At 40.4% G+C, this 16,286-nt stretch overlaps 1 protein-coding gene across 3 annotated transcripts in view; it reads right to left on the bottom strand.

The window, feature by feature from the left end:
* Positions 1 to 16,286, bottom strand: part of ankrd10a (ankyrin repeat domain 10a) — a 32,480-nt gene that overhangs the window by 14,276 nt on the left and 1,918 nt on the right. For all 3 annotated transcript variants that reach the window (XM_029668770.2, XM_029668779.2, XM_029668761.2), the window contains exons 2-3: positions 12,672 to 12,824; positions 10,198 to 10,289 (exon numbers count right to left, since the gene is read on the bottom strand). In XM_029668770.2, the coding sequence (XP_029524630.1) occupies positions 10,198 to 10,289; positions 12,672 to 12,824 (245 nt within the window). The remainder of the gene's footprint in view (positions 1 to 10,197; positions 10,290 to 12,671; positions 12,825 to 16,286) is intronic.

The raw sequence follows: 16,286 nt of genomic DNA on the forward strand, positions 1-16,286 counted from the left end.
TTCCCCAAGCTAAAGCAAGCACGTACAAGACTAATCACACAGCCCCCTCTATATCCAACCCTGTCTGCTCTACTTCTGCTATCATTCTACATTTTATTGCACTGACTCAGTTACACTGAAACTGACCCAAATCTTACCCTGAAATAACAAAACAAAAATAGACAAAGGATGGTAGAAACCAACACTGCAGTAAGAGATGATTAATGTCCATCTATGGGTAGCATTAAAACGTGACAATCCAGGAAATAATTTGACTTTCCGTAGTAGTTCAGTGGATAGAGTAGGTCCAGCTAGACAGAAGAGGACCAGAGCTTCAACTAAAAAGTAACCCAAAAGTGAGGTTTTAGAGAATGCAGTCCCAAAAAGATATAATTGTGAAAAAACCAATTGGTAGAAAAAGTGTTCCGTTTACATATTTTCTGGATAGCAAGGTAGACTGCATAAAATGTCACACCATGTAGACAGAGCAGCTTAGTTGTTTATAAGGATTCAAAGATGTAGCATTTCTCTGCTTTGAAACTCACTACAATACTCAGTTGGTTGTTGCAATTAAATCATTCATTGACTCCATGGTAAGAAGAGTTAACACACGTAAGAAAACTATCCTTTTAAGAACAGACTTGAGAATGTAGGCTACTGCAACAACCGATTGGTGCTGGTTGACTAAACTACCAGTTAAAATAGAAGTCAACCTTTCTCTGGGCCCTACCAGTAACTTATGTTCAAATAGTCTTTCCAAGAGGATGCCATGTCAACAAGCTCCACGAAGTCCAGATCTTCATGATGTGGTTGATGACGGAAAAATATGATAATTTGCAGAGGAAGTAAGAGTGGGATCCATCGAGAAAGTGAAGACCCGGTGTGGTGTCCCTTCATTATAGACATTAGAGAAGCCAAGATCGTCAAGCTTTCTGAATATGGACAGGAGAATGTTCAAGTGAAAGGCCCTGCCGGAATGTACATCTGCGTGCGTCAAAGCCATGATCCAAGATGGTATTTCAGGCATTGAATAGGCCTAAAAGTTCAGTCCATATTCATAGCTAACAAGAAGGTTAGATATTCAGAATGTCTAAGCAGGAACAGAGAAGAGACCAAAATAATGTTTAAAAGAAGTTAAGGAACTGTATTCCTTCACCCTAAATGAATAATGTGAAAGTAGTAAGGCTGTGTTAACACAAGCAGCCCAATACAGATTTGATTCCCATTATTGAGATGCCTGTGTAAACACAGCCTGAGACACACAGGAAAGGCATGTTGGCCAAGTGACCGTTTGGAATGGACACAGCATCAACATGGATTGTAGCATCCTCACCTTAGACCTGACCATCTCCCACTGCAGTGTGAGCTAATCCTGGTCTGAATTCATGAATGAACAAAACCCTTTAATTAGTCTCGTAACTCACTTGTATGATGGGCCTCCCAATACTATTCATAGAAGAAATCATGTCATAAAGTGCATGTCACTAGTATGGGGTTGTCTGTACCACAATACATCAAGATGTTCAGAAATCTAATTAAATACTTATATATTTTTAATATGACTGGTTCGAAAAGTAGAAGATATTACTTGATCTTTATCTTGTCACTTAAGAAAATATGTTCTGAGAAGAAACTGACTAAAATACCCTTGGTTTTAGTGATGGGAAATCATTTTTGACGATATTTCGTATGGTATCAATTTGACAATATTGCAAAATTATTTGTGCTAGTTGGCTGTACCTGCGCCAAAACTCTGCATAGCTTGTTCTTTTTTGAAAGGGGAGCAAATTTGTTATCAGCACGTTTATTTGTAGGACTGATCAAAATAAATTCAGAGCTCTCCCGTTCCTCTGCAGCAGACATATGGTGAGCAATACGTTTAGAATGTTCAATTGCAATAAATAATATATATATTTTTTTATAATCACAGTATCAAATTGCAATACATACAGAATCATGAGAATTACAATACATATCGTATCGGCACCTAAGTATCGTGATAATATCGTCTTATGAGATCCCTGGCAATTCCCAGCCCTACTTGGTTTCAGTGTAAACAAAATGTTTAGAGAACATTTTCCACCTGACCTAAACTGTCAGTTCCTTTGGCCCCGTCTACCTCATATTTAAAAGAGGTAGCCAAAAACATTACAATATACAGTGCATTCTGGAAAATATTCAGACCCCTTGACTTATTCCACATTTTGTTACGTCACAGCCGTATTCTAAAATGATTAAATAGATTTTTCCTCAATCTACACACAACCTATAATAACAAAGCAAAAGCAGTTTCAGAATTTGTTTAAATGAATTACAAATAAAACAAATACCTTATTTACTTAAGTATTCAGACCCTTTGCTAGGATACTCGAAAATTGCGCTCAGGTGCATCCTGTTTCCATTGGTCGTACTTGATGTTTCTACAACTTGATTGGAGTCCACATGTGGTAAATTCAATTGATTTGACATGATTTGGAAAAGCACACCTGTCTATATAAGGTCACACAGTGAACAGTGCATGTCAGAGCACATTTCTGCAGCATTGAAGGTCCATGAACACAGTGCCCTCCATCATTCTTAAATGGAAGAGGTTTGGAACCACAAAGACTCTCCCAGAGCTGTCTGCCCAGCCAAACTGAGCAATCTGGGAAGAAGGGTCTTGGTCAGGGGGGTGACCAAGAACCTGATGGTCACTGACAGAGCTCCAGAGTTCCTCTATGGAGATGGGAGAACCTTCCAGAAGGGCAACCATCTCTGAAGCACTCCACCAATCAGGCCTTTATGGTAGAGTGGCAAGACAGAAGCCACTCCACAGTAGAAGGCACATGACAGCCCCCTTGGAGTTTGCCAAAAGGCACCTAAAAGACTCTCCGACCATAAGAAACAAGATTCTCTGGTCTGATGAAACCAAGATGGAATTATTTGGCCTGAATACCAAGCGTCATGTCTGGAGGAAACCTGGCACCACCCCTACGGTGAAGCGCGGTGGCAGAATCAAGCTGTGGGGATTTTTTTCAATGGCAGGGACTGAGAAGCTAGTCAGGATCGAGGGAAAGATGAATGGCGCAATATACAGAGATCCTTGATGAAAGAGTGCTCAGTACCTCAGACTGGGGCGAAGGTGCACCTTCCAACAGGACAACAACCTTAAGCAGACAGCCAAGAGAATGCAGCAGTGGGTTCGTGACAAGTCTCGGATTGTCCTTGAGTGGCCCAGCCAGAGCCCAAACTTGAACTCGATCTTGAAAATAGATGTGCAGCGACACTCCCCATCCAACCAGACAGAGCTTGAGAGAATCTGCAGAGAAGAATGGGAGAAACTCCCCAAATACAGTTGTGCCAAGCTTGCAGCATCATATCCAAGATGACTCGAGGCTGTAATTGCTGCAAAAGGTGCTTCAACAAAGTACTGAGTAAAGGGTCAGAATTCTTATGTAAATGTAATCAGTTTATTTTTAATACATTTGCAAAAATGTCTAGAAACCTATTTTTGCTTTGTCATTATGGTGTACTGTGTGTAGATTGATATATTTTCATCCATTTTAGAATAAGGATGTAACAAGGGGTCTGAATACTTTCAGAATGCACTGTATTTTCCACAGGTGGTAAATATCAAACTTGTTTGGCATCAGAAGGTTTGGCACTCAGAGGGCTGTGGGCAGAACATTGGTTCTGTCAGGGAAATTCTCCTGCTGGCGATAGCTTCTGAAATTACATTGAAATTAGGGAATGTAAAAAAAAAAAAATGTCTCTCAACACTGCAGCACCAGTCAATTGTACAGGGTTGCCCATTATGGCAGCCTATATTAATGTCAAGACAGAATTTTGGGTGCATTGCAACAAAGACGAGGGACTCATTGAGCCCTGTGTTAGCGCGTTTTTCTCTCTTCTCAAAACTATACTACCAGACGATTACAAGCACACTTCACATGCGTGCAAAAATGAGCTTGAATGCAATGAAAAACCAACCAGAATAAACTAGTGATTTAGCTGATCTTTTGTTGTCCAGGTTCTCTATTCCCACCCATCAACGAAATAATGACCTATCAGGAGCATCGGAAACCATGGACCTGATGAATGTAAAATACTTAAGAATATAGAAGTAGTAGTAGACTTCATTCAAACGTTTCATCTTAAAATTGCAAAATAATGTGTGACATTTGCCATGTTAAATTAGGAAATACTTCATTTCCAGTTGTACGGAATGATTGTCAAATTGATCAAATTGATCGCTTTTAGGATGAATTTTTCCCGATGACAAAAACCAGAGGGCGAAAGTCTTACTGTTGGCAGCGATCAGGACTAAAATAACCTTGGCATCTACTTTAGGGAGTAGTAAAAATCGGTGGCCAATGATGGTTGTAATTGAGATCAGCTGTGCAGGAGATAATCTTGTATTAGTGCGCTAACCAATGTTCGTTGAAATAGGCCCTACAGGTCCTTTGACATAAATTTGGTCATTACTACTACTTATGGAGATTGATCATTTATGAATTCAGACAAATGCAACATAGGCCTAAGCTCTACTTTATTCCTCATCACTTGTATAACAAGCTCAAATAATGTAGTAAAATAAACAGCAAAATGCAATTAGTTGTAAGTTAGAATTTCAAGTGCACAATCATATTACATTACAAATTAAAAGAACAGATTTGCATACAGCCATTTCCCCAGTATACCCCAGCTATCCACTATATACAAATAAAATGTTTCCAAACATGATCAGATTTTATTTTTTTAGCTGTCTAATAACAGACATGACTTAGTATTGGGGAGTCACCTGGAGAGTCGCTCTCAATGCCAGGCAACCTGCAAGGAAGAACCCTAACCCAACACCTTTGAATGGTCTGCTCATCTATTTTCCAATCAGTTCACCTATTTGCGTTCAAGTTGAATGGAGGTGGGTTGTAAACAAATCCATAAATCCTAATAAAAATCAGTTAGGAAAGCACCATTTAGTCTTTGTCAAAAAACAAAAACAAAAAAAAACTCAGTGATCATGTTTGTTTGGGCTTTCTTTCAGCGTGGGAAGAATAGGACTACTGTTTTGCCTTGCACCACTAACATCCGGATACCAGGGGACCATGAAAACAGACCAATATAGCAACAGTGTTTGCTATTAATAGATAAGTCTGTATACGCAATATCCTATGATGGACTTGGGCCTGGTACACATTGAATGTATGCCAGTGGCTACTGTTGTCACTTAGTCTGATTATAAAATGAACAAGATGCTTATCAGGCTTCTTATAAAAAAGGATTGATCTTTTTCTAATGACATTGATTGGCTCTATGGGATTTATACCCTTTCAAGATTGGGTATAAAATTATGCTTATTTTTCTTGTCTGGCATTGAGAGTAAGACCTGTAACAAATTTGCTAAATGCATACTAATGACTCAATTGGACTGCATTCTGCACTATTTCTGATTTGTAAATCCTGAGCTTGACCAATAATCCTATGGCTAGTTAGCAAGTATCTGGAAAAAAAATAGATGAACAATTAGGTAAACTAAACATGCAGGTCTAGACATGACTATCATGACTGTTATCCTAGCATTAAAACCAATCACTGCAAGAAATACCTTGACAGTTTGCCAGTGTAGAAACCAAGCGATAGTGAGAACACTCAATGCCACAACTGTAAGATGTTCGCTGTAGCACTTGTGGCAGATTCTGCAGTGCCTATTTGGAATGCTCCCCCTTTCTGGGATTACTTGGGAAATTCAAGTTCAAATTCAATAGCTGCAAAACATCGAAACGTGCAGGGGATTTGTTTTTTAGTGACAGTACAATTTTTCTGCAATCAATTATTAGATGGCCATTTAGCAAATGATTTCAAAAAGATCTAAATCAAATATATTAACATTCAAAACAGTGAAACAATCCTACATAAAACATGGAAACATTAATGAATCAGTTCTGCTGTAATAAGTAAGCAACCTAAACCCACGCAGGAACTGCTGTCCTAACATATCTCTATATTTTCACCCCTTCACTGACTTTCCCACTAAATTCAAGAACCTGAAAGCTCATGATGTAGAAAAATAATATAGCAGTCACTTAAATGTATATGTATAAATTTCGGGACTATGCATTTGGTTTCTCTTGAAAATGTATCTTTAAATGAATGAGTAATTTTTGCAAAGACATGGAAGTTAAAAAGTCCAGTCAAAATCTAGTAACTATGGCACTTGGAGGATTGTTAATAAGAAATTACCAAAAGAAATACTGCTCCATGTCCAGGTGAATCGGGCAGTATAAATAAAGGAAATAATTGGAACGCATGGGGTAGTTAATAATAAAATATAAATAAACATTTGATGGGTACTTAGTCCTGTTTCGCATATGCACAAGTGTGTATTATACGCATGGAACTGAAATGTGTTTTTTGCATATCCCAACTCCCCCTGAGACAACCTTGGAGAATAACGTCACAGCCAGAGTCAGCCATTATCAACTGTAACCCTGGAGCAATTAGGGCTGAGTGTCTTGCTCAAGGACACGTCGATATGTTTCACCTTGTCGGCTCGGGAATTGAACTAGCAACCTTTCGGTTACTGGCCCAACGCTCTAACAGCTAGGCTACCTACAGCCCGGTGATCAAGGCACTGGCATGTAGATAACTTGATTTCGGAAAAGTATATGCAGGAATTTGGAACAATGTAGAGGCCTTTGATTATTCCATGCAAAACAATTGCTCACATTTAGCTCCATCAGAGTTATACAGCAAGTAACTGCATGCTTTTCATGATCAGTAAACATCAATTGATGATGTATTTTCAGATTCGCAAGGGTAGCCTATCCATTTGGCATGTAGCTAGCTAAGCAACATGTCATTTAGCTTGCTTTAACAAAGATTAGGCTTTGGAAAGAGCTTGACATTGGCAAGTCCTCGTCTTAGTGAAGTTGTCAGTCGGACGACTGTCATCATCACTATAGATTGCAAGCAAAACAAACAATATTTGGACATGATAAATGGATGTTTACTGATCTTTTAAAGCATGCCATTACTTTCTGTACAACTATGATGTAGCTAAATGTGAGCAATTGTTTTGCACGGAATAATCAGAAATGTGTAGTTCTGACCATGTTCTTCAAGAGGTGATGATATTACAACCAAATAGTTAACATTTATTTAACAATCCCTTGAAAACATCACGCAGTTGTCAATGGTTTTGGCAGAGCTTGGAGTCTCCTTTCCCGCCAGCAGGCAAATCTAATCCTCTGCACCTTATTGTGATGTTTTATTGATAATGACATCTTCAAGATGTATAGTTGTTCAAGCAATGTTGTTTTCAGGTATGGTTGAGGAGGGTGTTATAAAAAAATGTAATGGCGTAATTTGGGTAAGGAATGTAAAGGTTTGTTCTGCTCAGAATGTTCTATTTGGAATTACGATTTATTTTAAGAGAAAAACTGAGTAATCATGTGGTCTAGGACAGAGTCATCCTACCACAAAAAAAAGCTCCTTATAAAGTTCAACGTTAAACCCACGATTTGGAGAGATGTCCAATAAGACCAATATAAACAGTCTCTCCATGGACACAACGTGGAATGAATTGTGAACAAGTAAAAATCTGCCTTAATCTCCAGGCTTTGAACGAGAATAAATATGGTGTAACAAGGACATAACACTTAATAATTTTTCCATGGTGGCTTTGAAGTCATGATAAGGGATTCAAGAGAAATCAAAAGTTTCCATCTTTTGGAAGACACTACAGTCCTGATTGAGTGTGGTGAGGAAGGACACACTTTTGAGAGACATTATTTAAAACCTCAACTCTTATTGTGCCAAAGTTGGAGGCAATATCAACTCTGAGGTATAAACAGTTGAATAGTCTGTTTATCATGGAAGCCGCTAATCCAGTATTTTGGCTCAATTGGCCTGGGGAAGTCAATACAGAAGCATTGTCCATTAAAATTAGAACCAATCCCTGCTACAGAAATTAATTTAGGTTTGCCAGGCTTTTGAAAGCCATAGAAATGGTGAGTTCTTATCTTATAGCCATATTCTAAATTGGTGGATGTAGAATAAATATTGGATTTAAAGTTCTCATATTGTGCCAATTCAAGTTACTTTAAAGGAATTACCATGGATCTTTAATTTTCAAAATGGTTGAAAATATCTCAAACTAATGATAATGTCAGTCTCAGATGTCATCTTCTTGAGTGACTGCAAATTAAAATAGTCTACAAAACATGAGCTTCCTTCACTTTACTAGTCACTATACATTTTACCTAAACTTTTCACTAACATAAGGACTAATATAGTAGATCTTAGTAGCTGTCAAAGGCATGAAAAAGCATGGGCAATACATAATGCTATAAATATACACAGATGCAGACTACTAAGAGTTATATTATGACTTGTACCACATTTCTTACAAATCATTTTTCATTGATAGTTTTGGAAGGAAACATGGACCAAATGCACATTTCCTCATTTTCAATTCTTTCATGATTAAATAATCCTTGTGGAGATTTATGAAATTGTGACAAAAACATGACAAGGAAGTGAAATCTTCATTGTGACTAATGGGCTTGACTGTGAAACTTGACAGTAAATGTGGTCAAATCAATTAGGCGAGGTGTCCAGGTACAATGCTTGTTATCAAGCTTACAAAATACTCAACACTTAAGGTGGGGTATGCCCGTCTTAACACTGCATTCCTTAATACCAGCAAACATACTAAATTAGTGCAGGGCCTAACTGTTTGCGCCAGCTACAAGTTCGTGCATCTGCACTAATGAAAAGTATCCGATAAGATGCAATTTAAAGCAGATTTTAAACACTCAACATGACAACTGAATAAGTTCAAAAGACGCCAAAGTAAACACGTACACTTCAACATTCACCTTCTGCTACCATTTCTGTCAAGCCGTCTCCGGATACAGTTTGACACATACATTGGAACCATACAGAACGCGCTGCAAGGCAAACGCAGCATTCCATTGGAAATGAATGTACTTCTGGTGTACCAAAATGCACTGACACGATTGGTGTGATCGAGGCGTTAGGCCTAGGTTAAGTTAAGATATCACATATCACTGTAGTTCCGTAACACTACATATATGCTATAGTTCTGTTGTCACATCCCTCACATGGTGAGATAATTATTAGATGGCACTAGCAAGGAGAGGGAGAAATCCAGACTCCGTATAAGCCAGGAGGAAATGTGCATTTGCCCTATGCCCTGCTAAGAGAAGTACATTAACTCTAAATAGTATATATTTACATCAGACATTTTAAACGCATTCAGTTAGCATAAACTTACATTATTTAACATTACAGAGTTATAAAAGACAATGAAACGTAAACATTGAAATAACCACTACAGCAGCAGACTTATTGATGAGGAACACCACCAACAAACATTCTCCAAAAGCCATTTGTATCGCACAAACGGCAGTAGACAACTGGGACAAAAAGTCAACTACAATAAGTATGAGTGTGGTTGTGGTGGCAGATTTGAATTCAATACCATAATTTGGAGTGGTTGAAGTGGATGGCACATGGTAATGATACAGTGCAGCGAGGGGAGAGTATTCCGGAGAAGGTTGGGAACTGACTAATTGGCACTGCCATCACCAACTAAGCTGTTTTTTAAATAAATCACACAGAAACAACTTCCTCATCAACCCCTCGGGAAAGGGGCTTTATCATGAGTCACCTTATGGACACAGAGGATTTGGATGTCACCCACCGAAATGCAAATGAGCTTATGGAGCAGCCTAACAGCCAAATCCTTACAAAGCTCCATTTGCTGCAGAAGCACCCCGAACGAATCATCAGTGTGTTCAGGCCTTTCATTACAGAGCCATCTGGCACCTGTGCTGTGACAATTGTGTCAATTAGTGATTACATTCAAAAAGAGAAGTAGGTCACTCAGAAATGACCAGATTTATCATTAGTTTCTGCCATGTTTGTACTGATTTGGTTCATAAAATAATTTGTTTGAGCAGGCATGCTTGTAAAGACACCCTACTGGCACAAACATTTTCTACAACACAACCCAGCACAGAAGTGGCACAAAGACAATCATTGAGCAATACGGGGTGCCACATTCACGCAGCTAAATTGCCTTGACTTCAAGGGGGGGCAGAATGGAGGCCATCTGGTGGAGTTCCCCTTTCAACAATAATGTTGTTGCTGTGGTAACAAAGTATTGTGTGGTACAGTTTGGTGTAAACGGGCACAGTGAAGTGGGGGACTTACTCCGGTTTAGCACCCTGTATCAAGAGGGCCTTGACACACTCCATACTACCAGCCCGGGCTGCCTTGTGGATAGGGGTCTCACCTACATAGTCCTGGAACAAGACAAGGCAAAAACATATCACTATACAAAGTGATAGAGAATCATAATCATGCACTCAACCAGTACAATGGGGAGAATGGAAAAACATTATTGCTTGCAATATATCAATATACAAGGCATCGTTATCACATTTTAGTAATTTAGCAGACGACTTACAGGAGCAATTAGGATTAAGTACCTTGCTCAAGGGCACATTCACAGATTATTCACCTCGTCGGCTCAGGGATTCAAACCAGCGACCAACGCTCTTAACCACTAGGCTATTAACCACCTGCCGCTTATGTTGATATTGGCCACTCATAAATAAGTCTCCAAGTGTCTGCTGAAAGGGGCAATTATCTGTGTGGCATGCTCCAACAGTTGAGCACAGCAGCAACAGTCCTCCAGAGAGACTAATCACAGAGAGAGGCTGTGAAAAGGTGTCTGCTGCCAACAGAGACAGTGGGCACTGGAGACAGCCGCTGAACTCCTCACCCAGCTCTCCGGCACCCCCTCAAGCCAAGGAGAACTGACACATTGCACTCTAGCCAGCAAATCCGCCCGCCAGCTACCACCCCGTTCTGCTCCATGCAGCCAGAATGTAAGTCAGGCTGCACAATTTCACTGTTAGTGAACAGTTAAGGGTGGTGAAGGGATAAGGGGCTCTGTGTGTATGCATTAGGGATGTAACATTCACTGATAAACATTTGAATCAGGGACAGATGCATAAGATATGATTGCATTGTTCGGCGGACCCCAAACTGATCCAAATTAAGCTTGCGGTGGTCCAAAAATCAACAACTGTTGCTCATAACGTTTTCTACCTTCCATAAATACCTAATCTTTTGTTACAACTGATGCATTTTTCACCTTCAGTGTCAAACTAAGCATGTTACTGTGTTGACAGTCATTGATCTTCAAGTCATTTTGCATACCGAACAGGGAATATCATTAGCCTAGTCAAACTGTGCCCAGCTTAGCGAGCTAACCAATGTGAAGTACATGGCCTGTTCCTGATCTTGCACATCTGGGTGGCACCTTCAACATTCAAACACAAAAATGGCTAGATATTAGGCTTTATTAGTTGAGTGACACCCTATGTAATTTGCTAGGAGGTTGTTTTAGCATAATAAAAGTAGGCTACTGGAGACAACTCTCAGCTGGCACTCAGCTGGCTATACCTGCTGAACAGGGGGGGTTAGAATAGTTTTTATTTTATTTTAATTGTTATATTGTTTTATAGGTTCACCAATAGTTCTGGTAGTTTTGCTTTAAACAATCAGGGTGTATGGTCATTTTTAGATACACAGGGTAAAGTTGATCATTTCATAACTAGGACAGGATTCACTTGCTGGGTTTTTCACACTCAACAGGTTCCTGTGTATATCAAAAATGGTCCACCTCCCAAAGGACATCCAGCCAACTTGACACAACTGTGGGAAGCTTGAGACAACATGGGCCAGCTTTCGACACCCTGTAGATTCGATGCCCTGACGTGTTGAGGCTGTTCTGAGGGCAAAGAGAGGGGGGAGGGTGTACAACTCAATAGTAGGAAGGTTTTCCTAATGTTTGGTATATTCAGTATACATCGAATGGAAAATGAATGCGTTTATGTAACAAATATTAGTGCATCGAATCATATCGCAGTAAACGGAATCGTACAGAATCGTTTCAAACTAAAACTTACCATTCCTGAATCGTTTCAGAGCCATGTATCCAGAAGCGTATCAAATCGTCTTAAAGGGGAACGATCCACATCCCTACTATTTATTTATGTGTGTATGTTTGTTGCAGGCCAGTGTAGCGATGCTCCCCCATAGCTCTGAGGCATCACAATCTTCTCCTACTTACCCCATTACATTGGATCAGACTGCTGAACTTGACCCATAAAACCTCTAAATGTCACAGTGGAGAGAGCCAGGTGGAAAGGATGAAGCAGTAGAATGTTATGCAATCATGACCTCCTAATCTGAATTCCCGAGCAGAGCTTCCCTGGCTGCTTCCTTTAGGTGCTTTAAAAAAAAAGGTAGTCACAGACAAACAGTAGCACCGGCAGGCCGGGGCAGACTCTATTTGAGCTGTGGTCATGACACGGCTGCCTGCCTTTGGCTCTATGCTGTGACTCCGAGGCCATACATAGTCTCTAGTCAAACAGTCTGGTGTGAAGAGACAGTCTCAGATAAACCGACACATAGCATGAACTATAGCTGTCTCCCAGAAAGCCTGATCCCTAGATAGTAGGATAATTCTGGCCTACTTGGGCCACATGGAAAAGATAGACGACATAAGTTTGACTCACTTTTGCAAACAGGGAAAGTACTTGTAGTCTGTCTTGTTATTTGGTATATCCAGTCATAAGTGCCATTGTCTTGTAACCTGTAAGACTGAGACCCACCTGCCTGTTGATGTCGGCCCCTGCCTGCAACAGCCACAGCACACACTCTGGGTGGCCTCCAAAAGCCGCGATGTGTGCAGGCGTCTGGGCAAACCTCGTCGTCATGGCGTTCACCTTGCAGCCCACCTGCACCAGGCACATTACACACTCCAACTGTAAAGAAAGTGAGAGTGAGTCAACATACTGTAGTTGACCAATAACAAAAGCTTTTCTGTTGAGAGCAGAGTTAATGATTGACAAGACACACAGCCATTACGCAAATCACAGTGAGATTATCACTACAGACTGAAAAAGAAAGCTCTATGTCATTACAGAAACCAAACCACAGCAAAGAAAGTGTGTTTGTTTGAGGTAAACCCCAAAGGCACACTAACCAACCAGTGGCATCTTTATTAGGGCCTGGACAATACCAGTATCGCAATATTGTTTTCATGCCAAAAAATGAAAACACGAAGAGCAAACTCTTCCGTGCTTTTACACCTGCATTGCTTGCTGTTTGGAGTTTTAGGCTGGGTTTCTGTACAGCACTTTGTGACATCAGCTGATATATGAAGGGCTTTATAAATACATTTGATTGATTCAGTCCTTTAAAAACCTGCTGTATGTCAAATAATGTGCTATAGCTTGGAAAATGTGACTCTGGATGACAACATAAATTGTTTGTTTCCAACATTAGGGCTGTTTTCCTAAAGCAGTTCAATACACTACGTGTTTTGTTTCCTTGCTGCGATAGTAATGAGTATCGCGATACTGGCATTATCCCAACCCTAATCTTGTTGGTCTCCTTTTTTCCCCCTGTATTGAGCTTCTTGTACCGAAGAGGACACCTAAGCCCATATTTGGTCACAGTATAGGGGCTTCAACTGCAGTCACTCCCACTGACTTATGTTCAGGCCAGCCTCTGTGTGGGAAGAGTGAGCACACCCAGCCTAAGCAGTTTTGGCGGGACACACTGCAGTTTTCCTGGCAAACAAAGACACTTTAACCCCACCATATCAAATAATGTTGTCTGGGAGGACCTGTAGCCTAATAGCTCTGCAACAAAGACCAGGCCATGAGTCATAGTTGATATTGTACCGAAGTCCCACTTCAAGACCGGGCTTGGTAAATACAGTGCATGTAGTTTAAAAACATGATCCAAGCAGCTGTTCAAAATGTGTATGCCTGACTGGCTTAACTAAACAATCTCTCTCCCTCCTGTCAAACGTGCATCTCTAGATTGAGAAGTGCCAATATGATTAAGATAAAATGCAGATATGATAGTCCGGATGCTGTGGACATGGGGCAGAGAACGCCGCTGTTTAATTTGTTGTTTCGGCTTTGGGCACAATAGTAACTAATAACTGCCTCATTCCTTTCCTCTTCTGCCCTGTTCCTTCTCCAACATCTGTGGAACTTTCTCCAAACCACCTCACTGAGGGGAACCTTGCCAGTGACACACACAGAGCTCTAGTGTGACCAATTTGGTCGCATATGCGACAAAATATATATAATGTATTCGGAAAGAATTCGGATCCCTTGACTTTTTCCACATTCTGTTACAGCCTTATTCTAAAATTGATTAAATTGTTCTATCAATCGACACACAACACCCCATAATGACGAGGTAAAACCAGTTTTCGAAATGTTCGCTAATTTATTAAAATTAAAAAACAGAAACCTCACATTTACGTAAGTGTTCAGTACTTTGAAGCACCTTTGGCAGCAATTACAGCCTCGAGTCTTCTTGGGTATGACGCTACAAGCTTGGCACACCTGTATTTGGAGAGTTTCTCCCATTCTTCTCTGCAGATCCTCTCAAACTCTGTCAGGTTGGATGGGAAGCGTCGCTGCACAGCTATTTTCAAGTCTCTCCAGAGATGTTCAATTGGATTCAAGTCCGGGCTCTGGCTGGGGCACTCAAGGACATTCAGAGACGTGTCCCAAAGCCACTCCTGCGTTGTCTTGGCTGTGTGCTTAGGGTACTAGTTCTGTTGGAAGATGAACCTTCACTCTGGAGCAGGTTTTCATCAAGGATCTCTCTGTACATTGCTCTGTTCAGCTTTCACTTGATCCTGACTAGTCTCCCAGTCCCTGCCGGTGAAAAACAACACGACAGCATGGGGCTGCCACGACCATGCTTCACTGAAGGGATTGTGCCAGGTTTCCTCCAGTTGTGACACTTGGCATTCAGGCCAAAGAGATCAATCTTGGTTTCATCACACCAGATAATCTTGTTTCTCGTAGTCTGAGTGTCTTTAGGTTCCTTTTGGCAAACTCCAAGCAGGCTGTCATGTGCCTTTTACTGAGGAGTGGCTTCCATCTGGCCACTCTACCATAAAGGCCTGATTGGTGGAGTGCTGCAGAGAGGAGAACCTTCCAGAAGGACAACCATCTCCACAGAGGAACTCTGGAGCTCTGTCAGTGACCATCGGGTTCTTGGTCACCTCCCTAATAGATTGGGAAAACATTTTTTTTTTGTGTATAATGTGTAGAATGAGTCAAATTCAATTTAATCCATTTTAGAATAAGGCTAACATAACAAAATGTGGAAAAAGTCAAGGGGTCTGAATACTTTCCCAAGGCACTGTACTTCGAGGATTTTGGCAATTAGGCCCTTTACTTCCTCAGAGTCCGATGACCTTGTGGATACCATTTTTGTCTCTATGTCCAGTATGAAGGAAGTTAGAGGTAGTTTTGCATGCTAGCAGATAGACTTCCAGTCATTGCACTAGCCAATGCTCACAAAACAACCTCTACCTTCCTTCATACTGGAAACAGACATAAAAATGGTAGCCACAAGTTCATCTGACTCTGGGAAAGTAAATAAAGGCCCTCCTTGCCAAAATCCCGAACCATCCCTTTAAAAAGATCTGACCCATATCACCAGCGCAATGTTTTTTTCTTCCTGTCGAGGATTGTGGGCATGCATTTTATATTGAGGGAGCTCTATTACGCTGGCCCAGGTTGAACTAAGCAATGGCCCGTCACGTCACTGAGCGAAAGCAGGGAGGGAGGAGCGCCATTCACAAATCAAACAGAATTCTGCACCGCTCGGTCATATTGTCAACAAGGCAGCATGGTGCATCGTCCATAAACATGCATCTATTGTCCATTAAATAAATGTTTGAAACTTCAATCATTGGAATGGCCGATACAGCGTTTTTTTTTCCAAATTAAACACTTTTCCATATGTAAACAGAATCCTTCTCATCACTTAAATTACACAGTGGTGGAAAAAGCACCCAATCGTCATAGTTGAGTAAAAGTAAAGAGAACTTAATTAGAAAATTACTCAATTATGTCACCCAGTAAAATACCACTTGAGTAAAAGTCTAAAAGTAATTGTGAAAATATACTTTGTCAGAAGTAAAAGTATAAATTTTAAGTTCCTCATATTAAGCAAACTAGACTGCACCTTGTTTTTTTTGCAGATAGCCAGGGGCACACCAACATAATTTACAAACTAAGCATGTGTGTTTAGTGAGTCCGCCAGATCAGATTCAGTAGGTTAGACCAGGGATGATCTATAGATAAGTTTAACAAATTAGAGCATTCATGTCCTACTAAGCACTCAAAATGTAATGAGTACTTTTGGGTGTCAGGGAAAATGTATGGAGTAAAATAAATTATTTT

This window comes from Oncorhynchus nerka, linkage group LG2, assembly GCF_034236695.1.
Source record: "Oncorhynchus nerka isolate Pitt River linkage group LG2, Oner_Uvic_2.0, whole genome shotgun sequence".
NCBI lineage: Eukaryota > Metazoa > Chordata > Actinopteri > Salmoniformes > Salmonidae > Oncorhynchus > Oncorhynchus nerka.